Genomic DNA, 15,205 nt, shown 5'->3' on the forward strand with positions numbered 1-15,205 from the left:
AAAAAATAAACTACTTTTCAAATGGAATGTGAGAAATGAAAGAAATGTGATTTTGTAAAGTGCTTATGCAGGGATTTTATCCAGGAAGTCCTGGTTAGTCTTATATATATGTCTTATCATCCTAGAGGGCGTGTTATTGCTTGACTACTGCTCACTTGTCAGGTGGCATAACTTAATTCACTGAAGAGCCCAGTGACGAATAGCCCCTATAGAATTCCAAGATTGCTCCCTGCAGGCAGATCTTGGCAAGCTTCATCCCATTAATCTATGTTGTCCTGCGTTTGTTATGGAAATAAAATTCAATTGCATGACTCCTGCCTTTTCCCAGTAATTTTCATAATCTTAGTCACAGCAATTACTGTAAATTGATTGTAGAATCTGTAGTGCCCTTCTGTCATGTTAGAGAGAGACTATATATCATAAGAAAAAATGTGATGCATTTTTAAGTATCTTTTTTCTCATACCTGCAAACCATACTGGGAACATTGACATACATGTTAGGTGCTGTGAAAGACAGGCAGAGAAGCTGTGCTTGAGTCCATCACACTACTCAGAAAGGCTGCTATATTTTTGTGATTTCTTTTTCATAAGTGGTTCTGCTCCATGTCTCCAATGCATCAGAGATGACCACCTGAACAGAGTTAGATGAGACAGTGACTAGCATGTTGGTAAGACCAGGTGCCTTGCCTAGTAGTGCATTAGTAGTTAGTTCTTCAGTTACTAATGGAACTGGGAGGTAGAAATTTCAGTGACTGAAAAATTAGCAACATCTGTTGTGGTTTAACACTTGTAGGCAGCTAAGCCTCACACAGCTTGCTCAGTCTCCTGCAGTCAAGTCTCCCACAGCAGGATGGGGAGAGAAAGGGAAAAGCAGAAGTGAGAAAACTCATGCATCAGGATAAACACAGTTTAAAAAGAAGAAGTAAACAAACCAGTGATGCAAAAGCACTCACTCACCACAAATTGATCCACATTCAGTCTCTACGAAATAGAGACCTTAAAACTCACTGGCGTTCCACCCGTGTCTCCAGCTTTTTCTGCTGAATGTGACATTATATGCTACAGCATATTCCTTTGGTCTGTTTGGATCCAGGGTGCCAGTCCTGTCACCTCTCGGCCACTTGCCCACTCCTAGCTGACTCACTGGGGCACCAGAGTGAGAAATAAAATTTTTTGCTGAGTTAGCACTGTTCAGTTATTAACATTGTTTGGTCATAAATCCAAAACATAACACCATATGAGTTGCTATGAGAAGTGCTAACTCCATTCCAGATAGAACCAGTACAAATATTCCAGTGGTGAAAGAACAGGCAAAACATTCCAGGGCTATTGAATAAATGGTTCTTCTTTCATTTCAATGGGATTTGCTCTCCTTTAACATGGGATTAGTTGGTTGAGGAAGTAAATTATGATTTTCTGATTCTCTAGTTTTAAGGCATTTCTGTTTTAATCATTATTTTGTTGCAATGAAGTGGTAAATTCATGGTCATGACACTTAGCATTTGACATAATATCTTCATATACATTATGATAGTAAACCTATCAGTCTACTGATAAGGAAACTTCACCTAGTAAGTGAAGTTTCCTTATCAGTAGACTAAACTTCTATTATTTTTAGGTGCTTAAAACTTAACTCACATGTTGACACAATTAAATTATTTTATTTCCCCAACGGCCCTTGTCAGATAGTAGTGTACTGGCAAAACAATGCCAGTACACAATACAACAACTGGCCTTTCCATAAAGTGTTCTCATTTTGTTATGTATTTAATGATGCCTTTGCTAACACTTTAGCTGTTTTATACATTCAAATGTCTTCCAGTTTGGTTATATCACAGAATAACTTGCATTTTTTTTTCAGGATATTGCATCTTAATTATGTTTCTAACCCTCCTTTTGCTGGCAGTTATGTAATGTTTAAAATTTGAAGAAACAAAAAAATTTGTTACTAAATGTAGCATAGAATATTATAATGACCTTTAAATTAAGCCAGTGGATATGATAAATCATAATAAAGAAAATAATGAAACACATGCGCACAACCATTATGTAGTCAAAAGTGTGCAATGCAGGATACTAAAGACAGAATTATTGATGTAAGTTTAGTAGGGGTGATTGTTCTTAGCAAGGAGGTTGTGTGAAAATTGCTAAGATGTGTTTCAGTTGGCAGGCAAATTTTCTACAGTGGGCAAGCCAAAAGCCAACTTCTCTAGTTTCAACTGAGGTCAAGAGGTATGCTACCATTAGAAGAAACAAGATCTTCGGTAGTCTTTTCTGTCTCCTTTCAAACATTCTCCAAAAACATTGCTGATTAAGGGCACTATTGCCCCTCAAAATGTTATTGCAGAAAATATTTATTAATCTTACCCATCACCCCATCACCACAATAAGGAGCTTTTTTTTTTTTTTTTTGCTTAACTGAGTATACCTTTTATTTTTTGCTTTCTTTCTCTCTTTTTTTTTTTTTTTTTTTTTTTTTAAATTTAAATACACTGATTTGATTTATCTTACCCTCACAGGCTGCTTAAAAAACCTCAAAGTGCTCAATGTGAGTTTCAATAATTTGAAGTCAGTTCCTCCAGAACTGGGTGATTGTGAGAATCTAGAAAAACTGGATTTGTCTGGAAATATGGAAATAACAGAGCTCCCATTTGAAGTAAGATAAAAATCTATGTTTGTTTCGTGTTCAAATCTTTTCTTAACAGATTAAATCATATTCCATGAAGTTTTTAGCAATAATGTTTTACTAGTAATATCATTGAAAATGCCTTAGAAGTACTTAAATAGGGCCAAGGTACCTTGTTTTGGTTTTACAGTGACTAAATTTTACTTGTATATATTCTGATATATGAAGGAGGACAGGATCCTAAAGGGGATTTCACTGTGGTAATAAGCAGCAGGCTGCAAATAGCTCTTTTCTGTAAAAATGAAGTACATTTTGTTAGTCAAATTCACACACACACTTTGCTCCCATTGTCTGTTTTCATTTAAAAACTGTATAGAAAGTTCTATAAACAGCACTGCATTTTGCTACAAGCACAAATATTTCTCTGAAAAGGATATTACATGTGAGGAATGGCATGAATGTATAATAGACTGAGAAAAGAACTCCCAGGCAGGCACCAACATTATTTTTTTTTCTGTTGGCGGCATAACTGATCTCTGCCACAGCTGCTCTGAAACTTATTGTCGGGGGGAAATAAAATAATTTGCTGGTACCTAACCACAATTTTTGCTGTCATCTGTATTTCTCAGGTTCTTAATATCCTGATTTCTGGGGGGTGAGTAGAGGGATCTTTAGGGAAAAGTGTCAAGCTCTTCTTTACTGATTCCTACTTTTTCTCTAAACATCTGTAACTGGGGATTCACAGGCAATTGGAATGTTGGAGTGGATTAAATTTAAGTGAGATCTGATTTAGCCCTGCTTATGTTCTCTTCTGAGGAAAGCAATAGTAATTAATTTTCTCCACTGATTTTCATAGTAAAGAAGTTATCTAAAAAGAATTGCTAAAAAAATTGAGTGAACGAAACAGAAACAAAGAGTGAACTTTCCCACTATGAATGGACATGAAAAAGAAATGGTAGCAGCAGAATAAGCAGTGCAGGTCTACTTTTTCCTGCCTCTTCTTGTTTGGGTAGCAAAACCAGAGAATGAAACAGAGAGAATTTAACTAGTAAAAAGGAATCATAATGGAATCAGGAAATCATATGTCCTGAATAGGCAAATGAATTAAACAATATTATCAGTCTTGTAGTGCAGATTTACCCATGTTGGTGCATTATGGGTAGCCTTTGCATGGAAACCTACCTGCGCATGTAAGTCTTTTCAGGGCTGAGCCTGAGAGACCAATGTTTCTTTTGGAGAGGTCTAAAATGTAGTTTCTTTCCTAAAGTCTCCTATTCAATGAAATTGAAAGCCACAAAACTGAGTGTAGGGTATGGCCTAATGGTTCACTTAAAACTTACAGAAAAAAAAAAACCCCTGGAGTTGTGCAAATAACTTTATATAATAGTAAAAACTGCATGTAACATCATGTTAGTATGGCAAAAAAGGTAAAGAAGAAAAATACTGGCATTATCTATTGCGTTTCTCTGGAAGCTGAAACTCAATTTATACTTATCGTGATCTGGGAGGTAGGCTACACAAGCTCTTCTGATTTAGATTATAAACTCGGTTTCTCAGAATCAACATTTCAAGGGCAGCTTTGGAAGCTGAACATACAAATAAAGGAACATTTTTGTTGAATGATGTGAAATGCTGCTAAGTGTTTGGCCTTTAGCATACTCACTATGGCTTGTGTTATTCAGAACAAATGCATCAGAATCCTTGCTAACATAATAGGTGCCTAATGTTGACTCTCAGACAAATAGTTACAGTTATTAGCAGGTAACAGTTTAATGAATTAAAATATTGAATAAGTCTAAATAGTTTTAAAAGAGAAAATAGAAAAATAGTGCTGGGCTAGCTTTGAATAGCCAGATGCCTACCTGTCTGAACACTTCCTCCCCCTCTTCAGCATGGCATTGGGAGGAAATATTTTGAGAAATCACATGTTTCAAGATAAAAGACAGGGAAATTGTTTCTCATTTACTTTTATAAGCAAAACAGACTGTACTTTGGGAAGATTAATATTTGTCAATATATATTTCTAAAAAGAGAAAAATAGGACGGGGTTTCTTCATATTTCAGTAATAATAGACAAAGAAAATAAAATAAAATCTTCCCCTCTCTTCCAAGGTCAACTTCATTTCTGATTCCTCTTCCATCCCTGATTAGTGCAGGGTGGCAAGAGAAGTTACAGCCAGTACACAGTGGTTTACTGGCTGTAAAACCTTCATCCCTTTTGTTCTCCCCTCGTGTGGCGCCCCCATGGGCTGAGTTTTTTTTAGGAATATTCATCTGCAGCAGCACGAGTCTTCCATGAGCTGTACCGTGGAGATCTACTCCACCATGCAGCACCTCCGCTTCCTCCTGCTTTGACTTGATATTTCCTCTGTTCCTTCTCACTCTTTTTATGTTCCCCTTTTCTCTGGTGGATTTTTTCCTCTTTCTTAAATCAGTTTTTAGAGTGACACAGCACACTCTGCACTTTGCTGAGGAGCTTTGCTGTGTCCTGTGCTTGGTCCATTAGAGACATCTGGAATTGTTGGTATCCATTTGGGGAAGCCTCTGGTGTCTTTCTGCAGAGCGTCTTCCCCTGAACTCCCCACACTGCCAGCACGTTGCCATGGACAAGCAATACAAGTATTAATGACCACAAGTTAGATGTTCAAGTTCTAGTCCAATAGAATTGTTGCTAACATCCATTAATCCAGTGAAATGTTTATAAGGGTTAGCCGTGTCTCTCACATGGAGTCAGTACTGGGAATTGGAGATTGCAATAAAGCAAATATGTGAAAGCTCTGTTTTGTTAGGAGAATGACTTCTCTTTACAACATTAGGAAGAAAAACTTGGCAATCAATACAAAAAATAACATAGAATGTTGATTAAAATGTTTTCTGTTTATGCTCTCTTAGGAAGTTAAATTTTTATTTGACTTTCAAGTCCTTAAAAGTTTATTCTGGGAAGATTAAAGGAGTGTGCAAGAATGGCATCAGTATTCTTCTTTGTAAAACTTAGTCAGAAGTAATAAAGGCCAACTGCAGCCCAGTAGAAATTATTAAAGTCTAATTTTGCCTTGGGTTTTTTTTTACATAGAGTAATGGCCAGAGAGACACCCTATTCAAAACCATAACATTATTCTAGCCCTAATGCACCTCATGGAGTACCTGTATCAGACTTTTAGGAACATGCATGTCCAAATGCCTAGGCTTTTTCAATATTTCTGTTTGGGTGTGCTTTGGAACTGTTCCTTGAGGGATGTGCCTTGTGCCATAGCATCAGGAGGAAAGCACATTGCTCACTAGTCTGTTCATTTGTAGCAAAAAGCTCTTTCTCTGTTTGTAAAGACCACTTTCAGCACTCTGTAAGTCATCTCACTAAATCTTAAAATGAGGTAATCTGATGCTACGTGAAAAAAAATGAGGATGTGTGCTCTCATCTTTCATGTTCTCAAGGATTAGGACATCATACCATTCCATATTATGTCCAAGGAAGAGCAATCTGTTTCAATGTCTAGCTCTCAATTTTTAAAAATTTGTTCTATTGTTGGATGTGTAACATTTTTAGATTCAGATATTTATTAGATATTGTCTAATTAAATATTTAGGTATTATGTCTAACATTTTAGATATTAGTTAAAATCAATTTTTGATTAGTATCAATTGAAAGTAAAACTTAGTGGAGAAAGTTTATGGATCTGCAGTGGAGTTCAAATCTATATTAGCTGCACTTGGGAATGAATTATGTCTACCTCCAGACATAGTGAAAATATAAATTGAAATAAAATATAAGTGTATACAAGAAAAGTAAACCTATATGACATAATGTTTATGTAGTCAGCTTATAAGTCAGTAGCCAAGTTTAGCAGAGGAAAGTACTCTATGAGGTTTAGGGCACAACACATATCTTGCAAGATTCTTAGGTGGAGAGGACTGTTCTTCTAGCTGAAATGCTCAGGAGAGGCATGCCATGTACCTTATCCAGTCCCTCTCTCACCACAGTGACATTATACTGGATACTATATATTAGTAGTTACAGGGAGAAGGAGATAGATAGACTTATTTCCAAATTTCTTGTCTATTTTGCATGTGAATTTAATAGTTAGCATGATGCTGGTATTTGTATTTTAACTATTGGATAGTGTTCCTCTCACTATTGTCATCATACTGGTTATGCAATAAAATTCTTCTTCCAGGAAAGAAACCCCCTGTATTATAAATAATATATTTTCTGATTAAAATTTGTAGAAAAACTGCTATGACCTTATTTTCAGGTGGGCTTTCTTCAGAAAATATTACTTTCTGTAGTTATTTACTGAATCACATAATTAGAGATTCCTGTTAATGATATTTCAAAGAGACAGCTTTGTTGTGGACTCCCTTTTTTTTATGCCAATAATGTTACTGCAGCCAACAGTATCTATGTGACCCAAAGGAATTTCAATGAAAAAGAGGGAATATGAAGAAGTTCTAATTTCTTCCAGCTGTACCATCTGGTACGACACATGGTGTCAGTCACAGGACAGGCAGGTCATTCCACAGCACCAGAAGCAAGAGAGAAATGTTTGCAGTAGATGTCATGATGCAGAAAATGAATTAAAAAAGTTTTTTTTCAAAGTTGTTATGCCTTGAACAGTGTTCAATACTACATCTGAGGAGTCCCAGTAAGTGATCAGAATTTTTTCTATATCATCTGGGTAGAGCAAAATGAAGGAATTAGAGACTGTTAAAGTATATGAACAATTTGTCAAGCAGAGTGTGTATCTATGAATACCTACATTTTCATGTCAATCCTGTATATACTGATCTTTGAAATTCAGAGAAATTAAAATGTTATGCTTCATGGATGTTTTAACACACTGTGTTTTCAAAGGATCAAATTAAATCTTGTTTTGTATATATCTGATGCACAGTTTCAGCTAAGTCCTAATATAAGCAAGCACAGATATGAAGACCTTTCAAAATCATGGAACCATAGAATAGTTTGGATTGGAAAGGATCCATAAAGATCATCTAGTGCAGCCCCCATGCCATGGGCAGGAACATCTTCAACTAGAACATGTTTCTCCAGGCCCATCCAATCTGACTTAGAATATTTCCAGGAACAGGATATTTACCATTTCTCTGGGGAACTTGTACCAGTGTTTCACCACCCTTGTTGTTAAAAAAACCTTCCTTATATTGTCTATTTGTAAACTCTTTTAGTTTAAAAACATTACCCCTTGTCCAATCACAACAGGTCCTACTAAAAACTGTCTCAGTCTTCATTGGAAGGCCACTTGAAGAACTGAAAGGTCACAGTGAGGTCTCCTCCGAAACCTGCTGTCTCCCAGATTAAACAACCCCAGCTCTCTCAGCCTGTCTTCACAAAGAAGGTTTTTCATTACTCTGATAATTTCTCTTGTTTTTTTCTGGACCCACTCCAACAGTTCCATGTCCTCCCTGTGGTGGGACCCCAGAGCTGGATGCAGGGTTCCAGGTGGGCTCTCAGCAGAGCAGAGCAGAGGGGCAGAATCCCCTCCCTCCCCTGCTGCCCACGCTGCTGTGGATGCAGCCCAGGATACGTTTGGCTTTCTGGGCTGGCAGTGCCCATGGCTGGGTCATGTCCAGCCTCTCAGCCACTGGCACCCCCAAGTCCTTCTCCCTGGGGCTGCTCTCCATCTGATCATCCCCAGCCTGACCTGGTACTGGGGATTGTCCTGACCCAGGTGCAGCACCTTGTACTTGATCTTACTAAATCTCATCATGCTTATGTGGACCTGATTCCCAAGCTAGTCCAGGTCCCTCTGGATGAGATTGCATCTCTCTGGGTCACACCACATCACATCACATCACATCACATCACATCACATCATATCATATCACATCACTCAAACAGGTCAACTGCACCAGTCAGCTGGGTGTCATCCGCAAACTTGTTGAGGGTCCATTTGATCCCACTGCTTATATTGTTGATGAAGAAATTTAATAGCACTGTTCCAATACGGACCCCTGAGGTACACTTCTCATCAACTTCCATCCAGTTATTGAGACATTGACAAGTACACAGGGGATGACACCACCCAGTCAGTTCCTCATTTGCTGACCACTCCAGCCATCAAATCCCTCTCACTCCATCTCATTGAGAAGTAAGTTGTGGGGAGCCCTGTCAAAGGCTTTACAGAAATCCATACAGATGACCCTTTCCTTATCTTCTGTTGGAGTCATTCCACTGTAGAAGGCCATTAGGCTAAGCAGGCAGAATATTTCCCCGGTGAAGATCTGCTGGCTGTCCTGAATCGCCTCCCAGTCTTCTGTGTGCTTTAGCATAGTGTATTGAGTTTGCATGGCCAGGTTTTGATAGTGTGGTTGCTATAGGGCGGTTTCTATCAGAAGTTCCTAGAAGCTTCCTCCAAGACTGAGAGAGCCCAAGGCTGAGTCAGTCAGAAATGGTGGCAATGTTTCTGTTATATTTAATAATGAAATAAAAGTTATTGTGCAGATGTAGTTACAACCAGAGAAGAATGGGGTAAGAATATGTAAGAGGAACAACTCTGCAGACACCAAGGTCAGTGCAGAAGAAAGGGAAGGAGGTGCTCCAGGTGCCAGAGCTGAGGTTCTGCTGCAACCCGTGCTGCAGACCATGGGGAGGCAGCTGTGCCTTTGCAGCCTATGGGGGTCCACAGGGATTCAGAGATCCACTTACAGCTTCACCTTGGCCTTCCTCATCCCATCCCTGTACAAACAGACTGTGTTCCTATTGTCTTCTTGTGCTATCTGTCCTTGCTTCTGATATGTATTTGCTTCTTTCCCTTTAGTTTTACCAGCACCTCCCTGATTAGCCATTCCAGTCCCTTGTCATCCTTGCCTGATCATTTACGCCTGGGCATAGAAAGATTTTGTGCACTATGGAAGGCATCCTTAAATGTCTACCAGCTCTGTTTTTCACCCTTGCGCCTGACATAAGTTTACCAAGGGATTGCTATTGACTAAGGCCTTGAAGAGCTGGAAATTTTCTTTCCTAAAGTTCAGGGTCCTGACTTTGCTCTTCAACTGACTCATATCCCTCAGGACTGTGAATTCCATTAGTGTATGATAACTGCAGCCCAGGCTGCTTCTAATCTCTATGTCACCAATGGGTCCAGGAATACATTCCCTCTAGAAAGGCTTTCTATGGTCACAGGAGTTATAACTGGTGCTATTTCTCTTCTTTGCTTACCTGAAAAATATAATTATAAATAGTTGTCTCTTAAATAGTTTAATAATGCTAACAGGTGTGACCCTAAAAAACTCCCTGACGTGAGAAGGGATTTATGAGGCACTAACATTAGTCACCTATGATTTTCAAACACAACAGTACCCAGAACAGACATAAATAACTATTTATACATTAATAAAATTCCAATTTATATTTTAAAACTGTGGTTCAACAACTGGAAAATTTTCAGTCTCTTTTGTCCTCTTTTTGTTAGTTGGTCCAGTCCTCTTCAAAGTCATACATTTAGCAGGAAGAACAGAGGCACAAGCTCTATGCATTTGTGTGGAGGCTTCAAATAAGTCCCCACTGGGCATTTTGATATAACTTCTTGTCTTTGTCATCAGTGACTGACACATCTCAAAGCCATTACCTGGTAGGCGGGAGCCAGCCATCTCTATAGAAATGTAAAATATTAGGTTGTTTTGCCAGCACATTATTCTTCAAATCTGTATGCTTCCAAATCTGTCTTGTTTCATTACTATTTTTAATGCATGTGACAATTATAAAATAAATATTATAATATAAAATAAAAAATATAATCAAATGTATGGTACATTAATTTCCCAGTGGTTTCACCATCCAGTAAGGCACTTAAAGAACTCACCCACAGGTCCTTACTGTCTCATTAAATGGGACTATAAAGAATCTGTTGAATCTTTACATCTGTAAAATTTTTCATAGGTTGCAAAGGAGCCATGTATCATATTTGTTAAAAATGGTTGTATTGCAAAGGAATCATATATAAGATTTGCTAAAAATAGAATTGTATTTGTGAGGGTTTTTCAGGACCACAAAACAAAGAGGAGTGCTGTAATAAAAGGATTAACTAGGAACTGGGAAGCCAACTTCTGGTAAATTTTTCATTTTAAATCACTAGGATGAGTCCAATTGACTGTAATAGGGTCATCATATCTGTACATACATTTTTCAGTATCAGAAGGGGTTTCCCAATTGCTTGGTTGCATGTCCATTAGACAGAATTTCATCTTGTCCTCCTTTGCTCAGGGCTTATATTCTCTTTGAATTTGCATAAAGATTATGATAAGTTGTTTTCCAATGCAGTTGGTCAGAGTGTCAATCCATTCAAAACAACAGCTGTGTTGTGGGTCTGGTATAAGATGCAACATCAAACATTAACAGGAGGGGTGTGAAACCCAAAAAAGCAGGTGCAAAGGTGTTAGGTGTCAGAAGAGATTCTCAGAGGCCTTACTGCTGCAGTTCTCATAAATGTTTTAATAGTTGAGGGGTTAAAAAAGGACATGGACCTATGTTAGGAAATAGGATTATGAAGTTAAGCATGGGAAAATGTGTCAGTTAATCCCACTCTTGACACTGGGCTTCCAAAGCCTTCTAATTTATATAACATTATTTAAAAACCACTCCACTATCAGAATAAGTCAGCAGCTAATAATAACAGTCCACTTCACTGGAGAGCTGACCCGTGCTTCCCTCAATGCTGTGGTGCCAGTGACCTTTCACATTAGTTCACTAAAAGTAATATCACTTTTCACAGTCTAAAACGTTTTTGTAATAGGGAATGACAGACAAGTAGTTTTACAGCATAAGGGAAGACTTAACAATGACCAAAGGGGCATAATGTGAGAATTAAAACATGGCTATATTATTACAAAAAATGTGAACATAACTGTAAAAGAATTCAGTGGTAAGAAAGAGTATTTGGTAATGTTCCAGCTCTGCTTTCTCTCAAAACAGCTCCAAATCTCTTGGAAAGCAAAACAGGCTTTCAAAATTCTAGTAATATATCCTCCATTCATCTGTGACATAATCTGAGGCAGATTTTATACAGCTACTGAATAGAAGCAGAGAGCATAACAAATACATAGCACTACCAGACTTGCAGGTTTTGTCTTGCAGAATAATGTTTCTGGTGCCAACATACCTGGATTGATGAGAATCAAAACAGAGTTAGAGTTGAAGGGAGAGAAAAGCATGCTTTTTCCATAAGGTGCAGATAATGAGAGGTATTATTTACTCCTTAAGAAGAATAAAGTTGGAGAGTATAATTGAAATAAATGTGCTTAATTTATTATGGAATATATTTCTATCAGTTGTTAACTAATTACAGGTAGTTACATGATTGATCAACTCTTCACAGCTGTAAAAAACACCTGGTAAGTCTGACTGTAATTTTTATTCATCATCATTGATCAATGTGAAAGGTATGAAGACAGAGATAGCCTGATCAGTTGAAAGTAGACATCATCCCAGGATTTTTTTTATCTCATACAGAACTCGGGTAAGATCTCTGCCTTACTAGTCCTGGATAAAAGAGCATAGAATCATACCCAATGTGAAGTGGAAGAGATGTTGAATTTGTGAGGGAATTCAAAGAAGGATATGTCCCAGTGGTTCCTGCTTTTGGCATCCTGAGATGCCAATTCACAAGCCTGGATTTCTGTCATTCTGCACTGTAGTACAAAGCAGGATGAACTCAGATTAAGAAATGAATAACTGAAAAGCTAAGAAAAAATACCAAAAATGGAGACATTTCTTCACTTGCTGTTTAGACTACCCATGTAATTCATTATTTTTACTTTTCGTAGACCCATTTACTACTGATGGAGTTTAGGAGGAGATGTGTAATTTTATGAATAATAAAAGCAAATGTTATGGAGGTCATGGAAGGGTTAAAACACAGCTTTGTAACAATAAGGTTTCCAGACTTCTCTTATCTTTTACTTTGCAAAATCAACCTTTTGTTTTTCTTATCTATTTTTAATTGACATGTGTTCTATAGGATCACCCGTTATTACTGTAGCTACATCAAGCTGTTTCTTTCTGGACTAATCCAAGGTGATACTGATAGTCTTGGTTTGCCAAATTCTGTGACTCAAAATTTGAGATTTCAATTGCCAGTTTACTCGTGCAGTGCAGATGCTGGGTATAAGTGTATAAGGTATAAGGTGTAAGTGGTATAAGCGTATAAGGTGTAAGTGGTATAAGCGTATAAGGTATAAGTGACCAGTGCTTGCCTGTGTGTAGAGTTTGTGTGAAGAATATGTATGACTATGTGACAGGACTTCCCTTGTGTCTGGTTACATGATACACGATTATATGGCCTTGTGACTGGGGAGGGTATGCACCACAGACGGCTGCTGAGGGCTAGCTGCTGCTGACTCCTAGCTTCAGCCATGTCATGTGATGGCTGCCATGTAGTCGTGAGGCTGTTATTTCATTTTATCTTGAAATACAGATGTGGTCAGTTGGAAGTTATGTCTGAAGGGTGTGACAGTAGTAGCAGAGGGGCTACAAGTGTCTGGATCACATGTGGGTATCACCATTTCATGATTTGCTATTCTTTTTCGCCCTTATGGTTCTCTTTGAATGCACTCCTTTCAGTAAAGAGAGTTGGTTTAAGGAGAGGCCAGGCTACTTCAAACTATCTTGAATATAGCTGAAATATCTTTCATTCTCAGATATAAAATGCTCTTTGAAATAGTGGTTAGAGGCAACAAAAAAAGTTATCGAGATTGGAGGACCTAATTTGATGCTTCAGAACTGTAGAGTGTTGAGCTACATTTTTCAAAAAAAGGGAAGAAACAAGAAGGTTCTAAAAATATAGATAATCTTAAATCTCAATTAATTTCATTGCCATAATTAAGTCTTGATATACTTGTTATATCACATACCTGGAGCGGTCCTCAGCATCTCAAGACTAGAAATAAGGAAACCTGTGTTATACTTTCTGCGATGTACTTTTTCACCTTGGGAAGTGACTCCTGCCACGGTGTTTCTGTTCCTTTTTTTCCATTTGCCTGTAGTGACTACTAATTGTATTGAAACAGCACAGTAGAGAACTCTTACTGTGTGTTTTTTAGAGCTTTGCACCACAGAGATTTATTTCCAGTTTTTTGTGCTCTGTTAATGTTGATATCAGTAGAGTAATAAACCCTAAATTGCAGATCTGCTTTACTAAAAATTAAACTTTTAGATGTTATGACATTTGAAATCTTAATAAGCAGTATTATTTTACAAGAACATTGGTGATGTGTTTGTGCTATATTCTCAGGTTGAAATAATTTGACTATGCTTCTTTGGACTGTGACATAGAAACAGAAGTTTTCATTATTTGTGTAAATGTCAGTTTCCTCGGAATTCTGAAAAGTAATTTAAAAACATGTTGTTGCAAATTCTAGAATCTAATTGTGTAGAGGTTTCATTTTATTGAGAGATGCAATAGTTTTTGATTATATTGCTCTTGTGAGGAACATTGTCAAGGAAAAATACATAATGAATTACCAATTTCTTGCTCAATTGTTCTAACCTTTACAGTTTTTTCTAATCTTAATTTAAGTCTTTCAGAACTACTGAAAACCAATAATTTATAGAAAATAACAAAGTATTTTCATTCTGTTATTATCTATTGTTCATTTCCAAATCCCATAATTCACCTAGAGAAAAACTGGGAATTATGGTGTTTTGTGTGTAGTGTTGTTTTAATTAGTGGGAAGTAATTCGGGATTGATTACTGTATATCATATTACATATATATCCAATGATTTTTTTGCTCCTTTTACCACTAATGCATAGTGAGTGCAATACTTTCATGAAGTTACTTTTTTTATTTTTCCATCTTTTTCCAGGTTTCAGTCAGTTTAAGAAATGTTCTTGCATTAGCTTGCACTTGGTATTAGGTTTTATGTGCAGTTGTGAAAAGCTTGACAGCTTCAGATGCATGCTGTTAATAATATATGTTACTCCAATGTATTTGCTCAGCAGTCATATTTTCTTTTGTTATATTCATGTTTTTATATGCTCAAAGCATTATATAGGAATTTGTAAAATGTCATGGTCACAGAAAATATTATCTGATATTGCACATGATATACACAAATACATCAATGTTTTTTGTTTTATTACTAAAAAAATTACTAGGGCTGTGTATGCCTTTAGCAGCAATACATAGCTAAACAAAGATAAGTAGCTTGGATGCAATCTAGAGGGAATTGAATAGTAAAACATCTGTTTGTAAGCTACTTATATTGATATAGGACACAGAAATAAAAGTGTAAAATGTATCTGAGCTTATACTGTTTCAGTATCATGAAACCTGATTCTACACAATTTGTCTTCTGAACAGCTATGCTGGGACAGGCCAGATGACTGATTTTGTTAGCCATTTTTTTCTTGTTTAAGAGACACAGGACACTATTTAGCAATCCAAGGGGCTTATGGAACAAACCTTCAGCTGTATTACTGCCTATATCTTCCTGAGGTACTCTGAGCCAATTGAAGAGGTCTTGATATAATTTAGACTTAGCAGCTTCCCAGAAATACAAGAGCATATTGGCTACACTGAAGACCTGGCCAGATATATTCTATAGAGACAGGTGGATTTTTTTTAT

The 15,205-nt window shown here is 37.2% G+C and overlaps 1 protein-coding gene across 4 annotated transcripts in view; it reads left to right on the forward strand.

The window, feature by feature from the left end:
- The window catches only part of LRRC2 (leucine rich repeat containing 2), a 120,230-nt gene that overhangs the window by 44,939 nt on the left and 60,086 nt on the right, over window positions 1-15,205 (forward strand). For all 4 annotated transcript variants that reach the window (XM_041404691.1, XM_041404690.1, XM_041404693.1 and 1 more), the window contains exon 5: window positions 2,520-2,656. In XM_041404691.1, coding sequence (XP_041260625.1) covers window positions 2,520-2,656 — 137 coding nt within the window. The remainder of the gene's footprint in view (window positions 1-2,519; window positions 2,657-15,205) is intronic.

The sequence above is a fragment of the Onychostruthus taczanowskii genome, unplaced genomic scaffold, assembly GCF_017590055.1.
Source record: "Onychostruthus taczanowskii isolate IOZ18803 unplaced genomic scaffold, ASM1759005v1 scaffold219, whole genome shotgun sequence".
NCBI lineage: Eukaryota > Metazoa > Chordata > Aves > Passeriformes > Passeridae > Onychostruthus > Onychostruthus taczanowskii.